We start from the raw sequence: 17,037 nt of genomic DNA, 5'->3' as shown, positions 1-17,037 counted from the left end.
AGCAGTTATTCCTCTCCCTTTTATGTACTGTGACTAGGTTCATAGTGCACAGCACTGGGAGCTAGGAAGAGGAAGAGCTAGGGGTGTCAGACCTTTGTGGTGAGGTCTTTTCCTTCCTGAGGGTTAGTATATCTCCTGGCATAGCAGAGCTCCATAATGTGCATGGGATCATTACTGTTACTATAACAATAACAACAACAGCGGTAATATTTCAAACTTAACTTTTTGTAAAACTGTGTAATAAACTTGATGAATTGCCAAAAGAAATTCTTGTAATTTCATGTTAAATAGGTTGCCTATGTCAATAATTGACTTGATCCTTTGTTGCTACGTGTTTCCATACTTATCTCATATTTCTGTTACTGGTATTGTTCAGAGGGATTGAGCAATTACTGCCTTACTTTCGGTTTATAAATATACACCAACTGTGATAAAACTCATGCAAGTCATCAACACTCATAAAACAGACTGATAACTGCATCAGTCTTATATTTTGAATCAGTGATATTAACAGCACTTTCTTTGTATTGCACTACTGTTCAGACTTGTTTAACTTTTATTGAAATTCACAGATGTGCAGGATTCATTTCCATACTTCTTCCAATTCCAGACCAATACTTTCAAATACTGCTTAGCATTTCTTGCTTTCAGAATTAATTATGAAAATGTAATGGAGATTCCAGAGTGCATTGCTAATTCACCTGAAGTCCCACATTCTGCTCTGTCAGGGGATGTTAATGGTACCATCACGGACACGATTGCTGTTTAGACATGTGTAGAATACAAGGATACTCAATCATAAAATCATAGAATGGCCTGCGTTGGAATGGGCCTCAAAGATCATCTAGTTCCAACCCCCCTCCCATGAGCAGGGATGCCACCCACTGGACCAGGTTGCTCAGGGCCTCATCTAACCTGGTCTTGACCACCTCCAGGGATGGGGCATCCACAGCCTCTCTGGTCAACCTGTGCCAGTGCCTTACCACCCTCTGAGTGAAGAATTTTCTCTTAACATCTAGTCTAAATCCCCTCTGAGTCCCCTTCAAGTACTGAAAGTTTGCAATGAGGTCACCACAGAACCTTCTGTTCTGTAGGCTGAACAGCCCCAGCTCTCTCAGCCTTTCTTTGTAGGAGAAGTGCTCCGGCCCTCTGATCATCTTCGTCGCCTTCCTTTGGACCCATTCTAACAACTCTATACCTGATTGCAGGACTCCAAGTGAGGCCTCACAAGGGAGGAGCAGAGGGGCACAACCGCTTCCCTCCCTTGCTGCCCACCCCTCTGTTGATGTAGCCTAGGATGCAGTTGCCCTTCTGGGCTGCAAGCACGCACTGCTGGCTCGTGTCAAGCTTTTTGTCCACCAGAACCCCAAGTGCTTCTCTGCAGGACTGCTCTCCATGAGTTCTTCTCCCAGTCCGCCCTCATGTTTGGGACTGCCCCAGCCCAGGTGCCGCACCTTGCACTTGGATTTGTTGAACCCCATTTGGTTTACGTGGGTGCACTTCTCAAGCTTGTCAAGTTAGCTTCAGAGTAACCACCTTGTGAATCAGTCTAGTCATGACACTGTGGACACAGCATGTGGGTTAATTTAGTTGAAGTCCATAAATAAGTCCCAAATTCAGAAAAGTGATTGACTTAGATTTACAACTATGAAAATGAAAGCAGAATTTGAGATTTCAGAGCAGATTTCAAAGCTAGTCAGTGACAGTATTTTTTTCCCCCTCAGGACAGTGGCTGTCTTGTTAATTTTTGGAAAGAATTGGGTCCCATATCCAGGGAAGACACTAACAAACAACATATGAGCTCTCTTGACTCATCCAAGGTTATATTTCAATTAGCAAATAAGAAAAGGAGAAAGATGAGTTTGAGTAGTTGATGTGAAATCTGATGAGGAAGAGCTCTAAAGGCATCAAACAGAGTCTGATGGACTTGTTGCCTTTAGAGCTTGCTTCTAGGTATTCTAATGTAAGTTCTGCTTTTAAGAAAAGAGTATTTAGAAGGAGAGCTCAACATTGCTTTTGATTTCTTGGTGAGCTCAAATATTTTGTAACTATTTGTCTTTTGACAAGGCTTTTTATACTTGCATATTTAAACACTACTGCTCTGCAACAGTAGCATCATACATGACACACAAGTTTTAATAGTTTATGCTTAGTTTTCACAGTTGGTGCCTCCAGGAAACAAACAGGGCTTCAAATAGTTGTTCAGATTTGTTGAAATAAATAACAAACCAACTTGACATGTTATGTTAAAGACAGAGCCTTTTAAAACATGTTCTTACAACCCCTTCGGGCAATCTCATGGCAAGGGTAGTAACTGCAATTATGTAAGTATCTGTAATTATGTAAGATAAGACAGACTTTCCTTTTATCCTAGTATAAAACTTGATTTCATCAAGAATTTACTACCCCAAGGAAGGAATTCTGAACTTTAGTCTGAGCTACTGATTAATGATAATGACTCATTTTTTTTTCCTTTAAAAGGCGTTCACATTTTCACATTTTAGCATGGATTTGAATATGAAACCTCCTAGAACCCTATATAAAGGACTTCCAAGGACTCATCCGGTTAGTACACCCTACTGGGATGATATAAGGTAAGAGTTAAATATCTCACTGGATAATTCTATAGATGCCAAAGACATATTTTGTCTTAAAATCAGAATGCCCTTATTTTTCTATTATATGCTATTTAGGTGCTAACTTAAAAAATGCTTCACAGCACCTTCGTGGTAAGAGTATCTATGCTGAGTTTTGCAGCTTCAGGTTGGCAGTGAAATTAAAATATGAAATAGAAATAATGTAGAAGTCAATAGATCACAAGTAGAAATTAAACGAATTTTAATTACAAATTAAATAAACATTAAAGTATGAAATAGCAATGGAATAGAAATTGAAATTCAAAATAGAAATTAAAGAAGAAATTGATAGAAATAGAAACTAAAATCTGAGTCTAGTGTGGGAAAAAAGATCCTAAGTCACAAATATTTTTACATGTTTGTATGATCGTATTTCCTTCTGACTTCTTGGAACGGATCTCCATTCTTCTAGATGGAGATGATTTTGAAAGAACCAGAAGAAAACAACTTTCATGGCATTTTAGAATTACTGTTGTTAAAATAGAACTTACACCTAGGAAACCATATCCTATTCTTTTTATTTTTACTAGGTGGCCCTCCAACTTGGTCTCGGCACTGTGAAGTAAATTTTTCAAAGTATGATTCTGAACAGTGGTTTTTAATTTCACATTTCAAGACTAACCCTCTAGAAATCATAGCTATGGATGATTTCTGGGGCTGTAAATCAGCCTCATCCCTGCTTCACTGCAGTCAGTAACGCCGAAGGGCCCTTTAGGACCTACCGTGGTATCACTGAGATAAGATTCTTATAATTCCCAAACATTGCTAAAAATTCTTTTCAATGTTTCCCTTCTCCCCTTTGTAGGATGAATTAAGTCCAGCAAGAGCTCTAAGGTAGGCATCTTAGTGAGTTCTAATTAATTACATTGTACTGATTTTTATCTCCCAACTTCATTTACCAGAATTAAACAACAACAACAAAAAACCAGCTTTAAAGTCTATGCTGAGATATTTCTTTTGATGTGTAATATCCTATTCTTTGCCATTGTATTTGTTGAAAAATATCACATTTTCATTTTGCATTTCTTCCCAACAATAAGCTTTCTCTTTGAAGCCAGAAATGAGATAAAAGGAAAGTTATTGTGTGGCAGTAGCGGTGCTACTTGGAGACTGCTCATTATTGTCAAAACAGCAATCTCATAGCTGTTGGTGGCTTTGAGCGTGGTCTGTGGGGGTTAACCTCTGAAAACAGAGGAGGGTGATTTAGACACCTGTTGCCTGTTTAGCTTGTCTGATTTTAACCAATAACTTGCAGAGGGGCTCTATTTTCTGAAAAGGATGGAGATGATAGAGCTGAAAGTGTGCCTTGGTCAATGCGTATTTCCCTACTGTTCCCAAAGTATGAATCAGGGCTGATCAGAGAAAAGGCTCAAGAGCAGATTATGTAGTGATGGGAGTAGCAGAGGTTAAACAGTAAAAAGGGAGTGTCTGTGAATAAGGAAGTCTGGGGAACTGGTCTGGGATTTTCCTCTAAATGTGACAGAAACATATCCTGCAGGTCTGGTCACCTTTGGAGAGTGTCCTTTCTCATCACAGCCAAAGGCAGATCACTCAAGATTAATCTACCTTTGAACAAGTGTATGTGCTTCTGGGAAATTCACCCTTTAAACTAATATTTATCTAATGAGAAATGTATAATTGATTGATCTCATTGACATTTGTACCTGTATTGTGCAGCCCAGAGAATGGAGATGGAGACTGGAGGCGAAATTGCTATTGTGGGAATAGCATGCAACTTTCCTGGAGGTAAGTTTTGGGTAAATACAAAGCATGATGCTGAATGAACATTGAAAAGCACCGTCACTTATTAGAGTTGAGGAATTCATGTAAAAGAACATGTGTATGTAAAAGAATATATGTCTCCCTTACTTTTGTAGAATTCATTGCTTTGCTACTTGTAGGATCTTTTTAAAAGGTCACACTGTGGTGAGAATCAGTTGATTTGAATTTGTCCACTGAGGGCGAGACCTGCAGTTCTGGCTGTGGGCAGGGCATTGAGCTATGTATGTGAAACTCATGCAGACAGACTGGGTGTGTCAAGGGTGATTTGAGGTTTCTGCATTCTGAGATTAGATGGTTGGAGATATTTAGATAGCTGTGAGAGTTCTCTGGGTTCTTCTGCTGCTCTGAAGCTGTCAGTACTCTAGTAAAGCTCTATAAAATCTGTAGCAGCAGTCTCCTACTGCAGCATTAAACGCTAATTCGGTTCAAGCCATTTTTGGTCCAGACATCCCAGTAAAGAGCCTCTCTTCAGATACACTGTTCTTAGTTACGTCTCCATGCAATAAATGCAACGTGTCCTGATCCTGCATTGCACATCTTCAGAGCTTTTTTAATGAACCTGCCTCAAAAGAAGTTGAGTGACGGGAACTCTTAAATTACTCCATGTGTAACTAATGCCCTTGGCTGTCTATGATGATGGACTAACCAGGGATGATTAACTTTAGGTGGGATTGCTGTCATGTAGGCATTGTTACTGTTATCCCAGTCTCCAGCCCCAGTGTTGGCCCACATCAGAGCTCCCTTGGTCAGCATGCCAGAGGTTAGCACCACCATGCCACAGGTCAGCCACAGGGAAGTGGAAGCTGGGAGGAGGGTAAATGTGGGACACAGTGTGGATGCTGTGACAGCTGGTTTCAGGGCTAAGAGGAAAGCATAGACATAGCCTCAGTGCCCATAGTTGGAATTCTGGATTTCAACCACAGAATCATAGACTCATTTAGGTCAGAAAAGACCTTCATGATCATCAAATCCAACTATCAACATGACCTACCAAGTCCCATCACTTAACAATGTCCCCTAGTGTCATGTCTACACGTCTCTTAAATGCTTCCAGGGATGGGGACCACTTCCCTGGGCAGCCCATTCCAATGTTTGACCACCCTCTCTGTGAAGAAAGTCTTCCTAATATCCAAACTAAACTTCCCCTGGAACAATGTGAGATTGTTCCCTTGTGTTCTATCACTTGTCACCTGAGGAACGAGACTGACACCTTCCTCGCTGAAACCTCATTTCATTTGACTATCTGGAGTCACTGCTGGCTCACTGCCAACTGGATTAAACTCCATTCAGTGATTCTTTGATGGCCAACTTGCTAGAGATATTTTACATGTTTGGAAAAACGTCTTAAAACTTCTTGAGTTTTACAAAAGTTAAGAATTTTGTGGGGTAACATTACATTTAAGCATGAAGTGAAAGGATCAGTCGTTCCTTTCCATCCTTCTGTCACCAAAGAATACTAATTTCTTTATCTGTGGTGTTTCTTCTTCAGTAAATTAGATATATACATGGGAGTTCCATGTAACATTCCGTGTGTGTTTCTACATATACATGGAGAAAGAGAGCACATAATTTAATCTTCTTTGAAATATTTGTCCAACAGGTGAAGGAATTGACAATTTCTGGAAAGTCCTGGAGGAAGGCATAAACTGCACAGTAGAAATACCCCCAGAGAGGTTTGACACCAAAGAGTGGTATGATCCAGACAGTAACAAGCCAGGAAAAGCATGCACAACACGCGCTGCTCTTCTCAATGAGTAAGTCTGCTACTGTGCTGTGGCACAGACTTTTTCTGTAACGAGGCTAATGCGTCCAGCCTTTCGGAGAGTACAAGCCACAGGGAGACCTTACAAATTGGACCTAGGAACAGGTTTTCTTTTATGACAGGTTTTCTCACAAGACAAACTTGCAGTTATCAATTTGCAGGAGCTCCTGTTATATGACATTTATGAGCACATTTATTCACAGGCCACATAGGATCTTTGGTTGCATAATCCAGCTTGTAAATTCATCATGTCTTGAGATGTCACCTGTCACACAGCGAATGTGAGCTATATGAACTGGCTGGTGAATCTTGTCCGGCTTCAGCTTGAAGGTTGGCCAGCTCTGCCAGACTTTAGGACCTAATCCTGTGCTGGCTTTAATTTAAATGAAGCTGTGAGAATTTAGAGACAAAAAAAAGAAAGTCTGCTTGCTAGATGGTCAAGAAAGGGATCTTATGCTTGATTGGAGTGTTACACTTGCTTGTAAACCTGAACTATTCATAATTTAATAATAATCCTGCTTTTACTTAGTCTCATACTGTTACATATTGAAAAATAAACTTTTTCTTTCTTTCTTTCTTGTTATTCACTCCTTTTATTTGAATCAGTCCTTTATCATACTGGGGGATTATGTATACATAAATACCAGGTAAAGATCCTAGTGTACAGAGAAGACATGGAGAAGGAACCTGCAGTATGTATCCCTTTAGTTGTGCCCTGATGTCTCATGTGAAATTATATCAGAGATATGAGCACAGCTGTATGAGGGATGTTGCTAGTGCTAAGAATATCAAACTAGTCAGATCAGCATAAGTGCCTTTAGTTTTAAATCCACATTTCCTGAAAATCCTCATGCCTTTTTTCCAATTAGAAGCTGACATGCACAGAAGTAATCTTATTGGCTCCTGAGAATAACATTTAACAGTTTTACACTTAACAAAAATTAACAGTTTTGGATTGTAAGACCCAGAATTACTTAAGAAAATAGTGTCCTATTAGATATGTAATTTTCCTCTGAAATCAAGAAAAGACGGAAGGCCATATGAATGTGATCGTAGGATACAACATTGAGTCTGGCTTTGGTTGTTTGAAAGTGTGGGCTTATGGCTGGTCCCATGTCTATTGGTTTTAAACTAGAAAGCCATTGGTCAACATTGCCTTTATATAACTTAGAAGACAATAGCTATTTAAAATTTGTTGCCTATGATGGCATTGCAGAAGAGTCTTACTCTGCAAATTTTCATTATTTTCATAATGAAGGAGTCCTATCGGTACCAGTGGGATAATTCACCGGTGTGAATAAGAATTTTGAGGGGTGGCCTTAGAACTCTGAAATGTGGAATAGTTGATAAAAGTATGTATCTTGTGGCAGGAAATAAAGCATCCTTGGCCTATAATCTTTTCCTTCTGAATTTCACAAATAGGAACTGTGGTTTCAACATCACTTAGGTCTTTGCTTTTCATGACATTACAAAAAATGCGTACTTTGGATCTAGAAATAAATGCATGTTGTATACATATTGTACCATTTTCTAAGAGATTTCTATTTTTAATAGATTTAATACATTTGACAACCACCTGTTTGGAATTAATAACATGGAAGCTGAAGCAATGGATCCGCAACAGAAGTTACTGGTAGAATGCACATACAAAGCACTGGAGGATGCAGGAGTCCCTGTAGAAGCCATCAGTGGCACCAAAACAGGTGTTTTTATTGGTAAGAACATTTCACGGTGAATAATGTCCATTTTAACCTCGTAAAGAATGGAATGCCCCTTTGTAAAATTTATATGTATCTCTGGCATTGGAGAACTTAAGGCTACAGTACTATGACACAACAGGTCATTTTTGGTGGAGAAAGAGTATTAGGCTAGTCTAGAAGATCATCATATAATTAATGGATGTACTGTTAGGTGTCTGTGTCTGTGTTAGTGTCTTGCAGCACTGAAGTTGATGCAGGAAAAAGTTAAACTGTCCACCTAGACCAACCCTTGCCAGGACTGATACTCTCAACTCAGACCGATGACACCTTCATGTTTTGCAGTATAACGGTGGTTAAGGTGTTGTAAAGGTTAAGATCCTGTGAAACCAGCAGAAACTCTCATGTAAATAGTAGCATGCTACCAAGGTGCACTTGTCCAACTGCCGATTGTGTCAAGAAGCTAGCCCATTTTTGCTGGTGTAAATGTGTATCTGTTTTAAGAGGAGTTTTCTGGGATAGTTAGGCTGATGAAACTATAGAGACAAACTCTTTAGATTGCCTCTTAGTCTCGGACATGCTCTCCTTACACAGTACAACTATTTTGAATAAACATACTGCATTTTCCGCACATGCCTATAGACTTGAGATCCCCTGTACTCCAAGCATGTGTGTTCCAGAGAGAGGAAATGACTTTTTTCAGAGGCACAGGCCTTGTTCTTTTCTCTTACTGCTTTGCTTAGTGGATCACAGCAAGTGAAACCAACCTTGCTTAAACTGAGATACAAGGGTCTGAACAGGCTACACACACCTTAACTGTCTCATACAATGAGCTAAGGAAGCAGAACAGACCTGTCATTTTTCCAGGTAAAAAAAAATCAAGTGTTAGGTATATTTGTGTAAGCTGGGTCCAGTGGAAATTGCTGGAAGTCTGGCCTTTGTTTTGAGTAGAAGCAAAATATCTCCACAGCAGTCCTAATGCTATGTAGGTTAATACTGAAACAGAAAAACAAAATCATTGTCAAGCTCAGAGCTGTACATCCCTTTTGTTTGCTCAGGTTAATGTGACACATATTTGATATTTTTATAGGTCTTATGAATCGAGACTATGAAATCATAAGAAGCAGATCATCAGATGAAATAAATCATTATGCTGGTACAGGAACAGCAATGAGCATAGCTGCTAACCGGGTGTCCTACACGTTTAATCTGACGGGACCATCACTGACAATTGACACTGCCTGTTCATCGTTTCTTTTTGCTCTACACTATGCCTTGCGAGCGATTAAATCAGGTAATGGGACTGAAGAGATGGTAGGCAAAGAAATTAGGATTGATGCTTCATATTTTAAAATTGCTTCAGTGAATTAATAAAACTTTCTGCAGATTCATCTTCACTGATAGAGAACTAAAAGGTTCTAGTGCCTCAGAAATATCCACCGTACCTGTAGAAGAAAACCTATAAGGAATAGTGTTACTTTCTTAACCATATCCTGATGTAGTTTTAGAGATCTGTATTGGGTACTTTTTCAATGATGTACCTCAGTGACAGATTCCAATCCTGAAAATTAAAATACCTCAAAGAATTGTTAGTATTATTAATAGCGTCTGTCTATAATAACAGTCTTTTCAATCCATTAACTTAAAGATAATTAAAATGTTTCTGTCTACCATCTTGGAAGTCTCAACCTGACTATGTTTCTGCTTTATTCCAGGAGATTGTGAAGCAGCTATTTGTGGTGGTGTAAACTGCATAATAGAGCCCAGCACCTTTGTATCTCTCAGTAAAGCAAAAATGATCTCTCCAGAGGGAATAAGTAAACCCTTCTCTAAAAAGGCAGATGGCTATGGAAGGGGAGAAGGTTGCGGTGTTGTTTTCCTCAAACCACTGAAAAAGGTAAGATTGTGAAGCAGCCTAAAAGAAGACTGGTTGCTTACTTGAATTTTGTATTTCCCAGTCTAATAATTACTCTAGAAAAAGGCTTTTCCAAGTCAAGCTTAATATTAATATTAACAAAACATTTATGCACTTCCCCTAGCATGGGAAAGACATCACAAATTTAAAAGTTAGTATTCCTGTCTGTCTGTTCTTGATTCTTTTGTCCTATACAGAAAAAGCATGCGATTATTAAAGGTAATTTTCTCTTCCTGTGAAACAGGCAATGGAAGACTTCAGCAAAATCTGGGGTGTTATAAATATCAGTGCAGTAAATCAGAATGGTAGGTCTATAACTCCAATCACAAGGCCATCTCAAATAGAGCAAGAGAACTTACTGCGCAGCATTTATGAAACTCATGTCAACCCCTCCATTGTGCAGTATATTGAAGCACACGGTACAGGAACTGCTGCTGGAGACCCTACTGAAGCTGCAAGCCTAGGTAGTGTCATTTGTAAAAACAGATCTTCACAAGTTCCCACTCTGAAAATTGGTTCAGTGAAAGGAAATATTGGCCACACAGAATCAGCTGCTGGAGCAGCAGGGTTAATCAAAGTGCTTCTGATGATGCATCACGGAAAGATTGTTCCATCTTTGCATTACTCAGAGGAGATGAGCAGCATTGATACAGAGAAGTTAAACCTTGCAGTTCCCACAACTGTTGAGCCCTGGGAAGAGTCCGGTGAGTATGGAAGGGTAGCTGGCATCAACTGCTTTGGATTTGGAGGAACCAATGCCCACGTTGTAGTCAGGCAGGTTAAGCAGCCAGAGCCTCTTCCTGCCTTTAAGAGGCCACTGGAATTAGTTCTGCTGTCTGCAGCATCTACCAAGTCCCTTCAGATGACAATGGCCGATACAGCTGACCAGCTGAGCACGAGAAACTCCATAACTCTCCCAAGCCTGGCCTATACGTCTGCCTGCAGAAGAAGCCATGCCAACTACAGGTACCGAAAAGCATTTGTCACAAACTCTCTCCAACACTTGCAGCAAGAGGTTATGTCAGCAAGAAGCACTGAATTTGCCATGTCAAAGGTGGAGCCACAGCTGGTGTTTGTGTTCTGCGGCAATGGTGTAACACTGAAGGAGTTCAGTGAGGCAATGCTGAGCTCAGAGCCAGTGTTCAGAGACAAGTGTAAGGAAATAGAAGCGCTCTTTCAGAAACACGCCCCCATCAGCCTCCTGCCAGGAAAATGCCGCAGCTCGAAGGAGTTATTGAATCCAGAACTCTCCCAGCCCATGCTTTTTGCCCTGCAGGTTGCCTTAGCTTCCCTTCTGAAGTACTGGGGCATTAAGCCAGTTGCTGCTGTTGGCCACTCAGTGGGGGAAATTGCAGCAGCGCATTTTGCTGGGTACCTTTCCCTGGCAGATGCTGTGAAAGTGATTTATCACCGGAGCAGGCTGCAGGCAAAGACTCCCAGTGGCAGGATGTTGGTGGTTGGAAACATCCCTGTTCAAGAGATAGCTGAATGTCTGCATCCCTATTCAGGAAAGGTGTGCATTGCAGCTTTCAACAGCCCAGTTACGTGCACCTTGTCTGGAAATCCGGACGATGTGGATGCGGTCCAGAAAGTTTTAGCTCAAACATTCAGCCAAAGAAACATCTTTCTTCATGTTTTAAATGTCCCAGCTGCCTACCACAGCCCCAGCATGGATATGATACTTGGGGAGTTGGAAGAGACCATACAGCCTTTAGAAAAACAGAAGGGGGAAATTGAAGTAATTTCAACGCTGACTGGGATGGCTGCTTCTGCAAATGACTTCATTCAGGGCAAATTCTGGGCCCGGCATACTCGCGAGCCTGTTGCTTTCACTCAAGCCATAGAAACTGCAGCTAGAGACAGGGAAAATGTGGTGTTTGTGGAAATAAGCCCTCACCGAGCATTGCAGCGAAGCATAAAAGAAACTCTAGGGAAAGCCACTCCTGTGTTCTCTTCTTTGCAGTCTGATGTGGAGTATCAGACACTCTTTAGCCTGGTAGGAAATCTGTTTGAACTGGGATATAATCCCAACTGGCAGCACTTTTATAATGGCTATCAAAGTGTTCCAGTGGCCATTCCACGGTACCAATTTGATCGTAAAAAATTCACCTCTCCAGCTACCCGTCCACAAGCAAACCAAAGAAGTGTCAGCTCCAGTCATCCTTTGATTTATGACATGAACAGTGACAACACAGAATTTGGCTGCCTGCTCTCTCAGGACACGACATCCTACTTATACGAGCATAAGAACAACGGTGTGGCTTTAGTCCCTGGTGCTTTTTATGTAGAGCTTGGTCTGTCCTGTGTGATGAGCAGCTCAAGACCTAAAGTGCCTCTAAGTACTTGCCAGTTGAGTATCAGCTTTTCAGCACCGTGTGTTCTCACACAGAATTCCCAAGTCTTGAATATCAAGCTGAGTCCAGATAACGTAGTGACAGCCTTTGAGATCCTCTCGTCCTCCAATGCAGTTTATGCTTCAGGCCAAGTTACAAAAATGTCTGATGCTGTTGTGGAAGAAAGCAGCATCTCCTTCCAAGACGTCTATCAGAGATGCAGTTCAGTGATTAGCACAGAGGAGGTTTATGAAGCACTGTCTCAGGTTGGCTTTCAGTATGGCTCCATATTCAGGCAGCTCAGCGATGTGCATTATTGCCAAGAACTAAAGGAAGCTATAACAAGCATAAAGGTGAACAAGGAGACTGTCCAAGAGATGTACAGCTACTGTATTCATCCAGTGCTGCTAGACTGTTTTCTGCAGATGACTGCTGTCATGACCTCAAAGACGTTCCAGTCCAGAGCAGGCTTTCCATCAGGGATAGGCAGCCTGGTGGTGCTCCGACCGCTGGAGGAAGAAATGATGATTTATATGAGAACAAGTAAATCCATTGGGAACTGCTTAGAGGTCTGCGGATGCTTCATGGACAAACACGGCTCCGTTTTGGCCGAACTCAAACGTGTTGCCATCACTTTCATGAAGCAAGCATCTTCCAGAGACAACGAGTTCATGTTTGAAAATAAGTGGGTAGAAGTCTCTTCTTCACAGGTGATAGGACATCTAGGTGCAACGCCCAGAGTCCTAGTGTTTGCTGACAAACTGGGGATAGCTGAACAGCTCAAAAAATACTTGCATCCTAATTCCAGATATGTTATGTATGAGGACTGGGAAGCCCTCTTGGAAGTCCACAGAGAGAATAAAATGAAAGCAGAGGTCAAGGATTATGATGAAATTCTGTTCTTGTGGGGAATTCAAAAGTTAAATGAAGAGTTCCCAAGCAAAATGGTAGACCAACTGGCAAAGTGTTGTGAAGCCTATCGCCAAGTTATTGTGGCATTAAGAGAGAAAAGATCCCGCTGTTCAATCAGAGTTATCAGCTACAGAACGACAGAAAGAAATGTAGACCACATGAACTGTGCGTTTGCACTCTATGGCATGACCAGAACTTGTATTGTTGAAGTTCCAGAAATTACATTTCAGCTAATTGACCTCAGCTCTTCCAGATCCCTGGACATCTCAGCGTTATCAGACATTCTTATCAAATACAGAGGTGAGGAATACCCAGAAGTTTACATCAGCCAAGGGAGAATTTATGTGACTGAAGTCAGGCGCACATCGTTTGTAGATTCAGATTACAGCCAACCTGTAAGATCTCTCCATAATTCAGAAACGTTCACTTTGTACACTGCTGATCCGTACACAGCGAAAGACTTGTCTGCTGAGTTATCCACCAGCACTGCTACTCAGCTTGAAAAACAGAGCATTGAAATTCAAGTGGATAAAGTGTGTCTCCACTCAGAAGATTATTTTCCTATTAGCGTTTCTAGTCGGAACTTTGGTAATACACTGTACTGGAATTCCCAAGCAATAGACAAACACAGACTTTTAGCTCTTGATTTCAGTGGCACTGTAACAGCAATAGGTGTTGATGTGAAGAAAGTTAAAGTTGGAGATCACGTGGTTTCATGTTACCCAGCTGCTGCATCATCCAGAATTCAGATTCCAGGAACAGTTTGCTTCAATGTAAAGAAATTTCCTTGCTTTCAGAATGTTCCTTGTGTGTCATACTTTATAATTGCATGGGAAATCTTAAGTCAGAGGTTACCCAAGGGGAAACATGGCAGAATTTTGGGTATTATTTCGAAGGAGCCATCGTCAGTTTTGTGCCAAGTTCTTTCTGCAGCAGCAGAAGAGGTGGGCTGGAAAGTAGTATTTGCAAGGCCATCTCCCAGTGAGTTCCAGTATATAAATTCATGTCATGCCCTTGTTGTTCTTCCTCCAGTACACAGACTGTCTCAGCAGGATTTGGCCCACATGAACTTTCTTAAAGATGTGGTGGTAGTATGTGGCAATCAACAGTCTGAATGTATTCAGAATGTCAGTGGATTTGATCATGAAAATATCAGCTTTCATATCCTCACACTTAGCAGCATTTTCCAGAAAGCATCTCTAAAGGAATTGCGAAAGACTATGCATGCGTGGCTCAGTTCAATAGATATGAAACGGTTTAAATCTCTGCCAGCTTCTGTTTTTCAACAAAATGAGAACTTTGAGAGTGTGCACTCTCTGGCGTCATATTTTACATGCAAATCTGTCCCACTTGCTGTACTGAGAAGGCAGAGGAATATCAGCATGGTTTCAGATATACCAGTGTATGAACCCCAGAAGAAGATATTTAAGCAGAATGCTGTTTATGTAGTAGCAGGGGGTCTCACTGGACTTGGCTTTGAAACTGTGAAATTTATTGCCAAGAATGGAGGAGGGTGTATTGCAATACTTTCCAGGAAAAATCCAAGTAATGAGAAGCAAGAAGAGATGAAGGCTTTGCAGCAGCAGTATGAAGGGAGCAAAATAGTGTTTGTGCAGTGTGATATTACTTCAACCAATGAAGTTGAGAAAGCTTTCCAGTCCATTGTAAAACTATTTGTAGGCAGTCCAATCAAAGGTGTCTTTCAAAGTGCTGTGGTTTTACACGATGGCCGGCTTGAAGTTCTGAAGCTGGCTGACTTTCAGAAAGTTCTGAGCCCAAAAGTGGCAGGGACCGTAAATCTTCACTGGGCTACCAAAGGCCATGAGCTTGACTACTTTGTGTGCTACTCCTCTGTTACTTCCTTTCTGGGAAATTCCACGCAGGCAAACTATGCAGCTGCAAACTCTTTCCTAGATGTCTTCTGCCTCTACAGGAGGAACTGTGGGCTTTCAGGCCAATCCATTAACTGGGGTGCTTTGAACCTCGGCGTATTGTTCAATCAAGACCAGATTCAGAACATTCTGGCATCCAAGGGCATAGACGTCCTCCAAGTGCATGAAATTCATGAGTATCTCAGGAAGAGCTTACTTATAAATAACCCACAGCAAGCTGTTGTCAAGTTCAATTTTCAAACTTTATTTAATCACGTTTTTTCTCGGATTTTGTCACTCAAAAGTCGCTTCAGGTCACTTATGTCAGAAGAATTCAGGAACAAGCCTGAAATATCTGAGAAAACTCAAGACCAAGGTCCTGCTTTAGTTAAGTCTGAAGACTATATTACCTCACTGGTGGGTGAGCTCACTGGATTGACCCCAGACGAACTAACCATGAATACACTTCTTTCATCTTTAGGCATAGACTCTATGTTAGCTTTGACAATTCAGAACCGCGTCTTTCAAGAAAGAAAGGTGGACATACCTCTCCTGAAACTGCTTGATCCTCACACCACTCTGTCAAGTTTAGTAGTAGTTTTAGAAGATGCAACCAATGCAGATGAAAGTGTTGAGATAAAAGAGTCTGCAGATGATGGAGCAGAACACGGGAGCTGGCTATAGGAATCTTCTCATCCAGGAATTCCACTGAAGAATTGTGTGGTTTTCAGCATAACTGGACCCTTTGTAGTATCTCAGAATATGTTATTGCAAAGACAAGGTAGAACATCTGATTATGCTGAATGTATTCTTTTGTGTTGACCTAGAAAACCCTACACTGGTTTCTTCTGCTGTTGCACTATAGATTTATTACTTCCAGTCAACAGCATGACTTGTTCTTTTCAATATCTTTTACCTTTGTTTTCAGTATTTTTAACTGGAAGTAGGTAAACTAATACGTACACAGTTATTTGGTAATTTTGTATATGAAAGGCACATTGCATATTTTTAACCATATTAAAATCTTAATGAAAATGATGAATTCACCATTCTAACTGATGAATGTCTATGTAAAGTAACATTGTGTTATCACAATTCTTTGTCATTATTATAGTTTTAATGTATGATACTTTTTTTTTGGATGATTACTAAATATGTATAAACTGAACATATTTAAAACTCTCTTTTAGATGTGAATTTTAAAGGTTTCTATCAAAAAAATAAAACTTTAAATTTTCCTTATATTGTGTCTGCAAAAATGTTAACAAAAATGTCAGTACAGTAACCATTTTTGTTAGTCTTCTTTCATTAAAGACCAAAAAATAAATAAGAATAGTCCAAAAATTCAGACAGCAAAACCTCAAGTGTACCTCTGTCCTATTTTATTTTTTGCCCTTCCCCACTCTCCAAGTTTAAATGTTCCTAGTCATATAACAGCTGCCCTTACTTTACATCAAAAAGAAAATATCAACTTTTCCCCAAAGATGCTGGAGGAAGCATTTTCTAGAATCTATTAAAATGAGGACAGGGTCCTTGTGTTGTTTCTCTATGTTATACCTAATTACCATTCCTCTCTCAGGTGTTCCTGGCAGTTCCAGCCATTTTCCCAAGTGCATGAAGCATTCAGTTGTACCCTAACACAGGGACAGCACAGCACCTGGCTGGGAAGGAAGGGGACCTCTGAAATAACAGAACCAAGGCATGGTTTGCTTGCTTCCTTAAGGAGCACTGACTTCACCTAGAGGGACAACACATCAGGATCAAATGGTTGGGGAGGAATAGCCTTTATTCATAGTGTCATTAAAGCAAGTGGCTGGAAGAGACCTCAGAAGGTCGCTATGTCCAGTCTCTTGCTCAGGGAGGATCAATACCAAATTCAAACAAGTTTGCTGATGGCTTTGTCTAGTCAAGTCAGGAAAATGTTCAAGGATGGAGATGTGACTGCTTCTTTGAGCAACATGTTCTAGTCCTTAATTATCCTCATAGTGACTTTTCTCCCCTTATAAACAGGTGAATGTCCATCTACCATGTACCTCCATAAAGTGCCTTCCTTTCTCTTTTTGGTAACATCTTACATATTAAGAGGCTGGTATTAGGTGCTCCTGAAGCTCTCTTCTCCAGGCTGAACA

The 17,037-nt window shown here is 40.6% G+C and overlaps 1 protein-coding gene across 1 annotated transcript; it reads left to right on the top strand.

Annotated features, from left to right (window-relative positions):
* Positions 1–4,321: 4,321 nt before the first annotated feature.
* On the top strand, positions 4,322–15,592 carry LOC116486893 (highly reducing polyketide synthase PKS6-like). Its single transcript, XM_032183443.1, has 6 exons — positions 4,322–4,382; positions 6,019–6,172; positions 7,735–7,895; positions 8,968–9,171; positions 9,593–9,774; positions 10,037–15,592. The coding sequence occupies exons 1-6, from the start codon at positions 4,322–4,324 to the stop codon at positions 15,590–15,592; spliced, it is 6,318 nt and encodes a 2,105-aa protein (XP_032039334.1).
* Positions 15,593–17,037: the final 1,445 nt, after the last annotated feature.

This window comes from Aythya fuligula, chromosome 2, assembly GCF_009819795.1.
Source record: "Aythya fuligula isolate bAytFul2 chromosome 2, bAytFul2.pri, whole genome shotgun sequence".
NCBI classification, from domain to species: Eukaryota; Metazoa; Chordata; class Aves; order Anseriformes; family Anatidae; genus Aythya; species Aythya fuligula.
Note: the sequence above shows the minus strand (reverse complement) of the source record. Positions and strands in the feature narration are given on the sequence as shown.

What these genes read in the sequence shown, in the direction of transcription:
- LOC116486893 (XM_032183443.1), top strand. Translation starts at nt 4,322, where the DNA reads ATGGAGATGGAGACTGGAGGCGAAATTGCTATTGTGGGAATAGCATGC. An exon ending in AGCATGCAACTTTCCTGGAG is followed by an intron (nt 4,383 to 6,018) that starts GTAAGTTTTGGG and finishes TTTGTCCAACAG; the next exon opens with GTGAAGGAATTGACAATTTC. An exon ending in CGCGCTGCTCTTCTCAATGA is followed by an intron (nt 6,173 to 7,734) that starts GTAAGTCTGCTA and finishes TATTTTTAATAG; the next exon opens with ATTTAATACATTTGACAACC.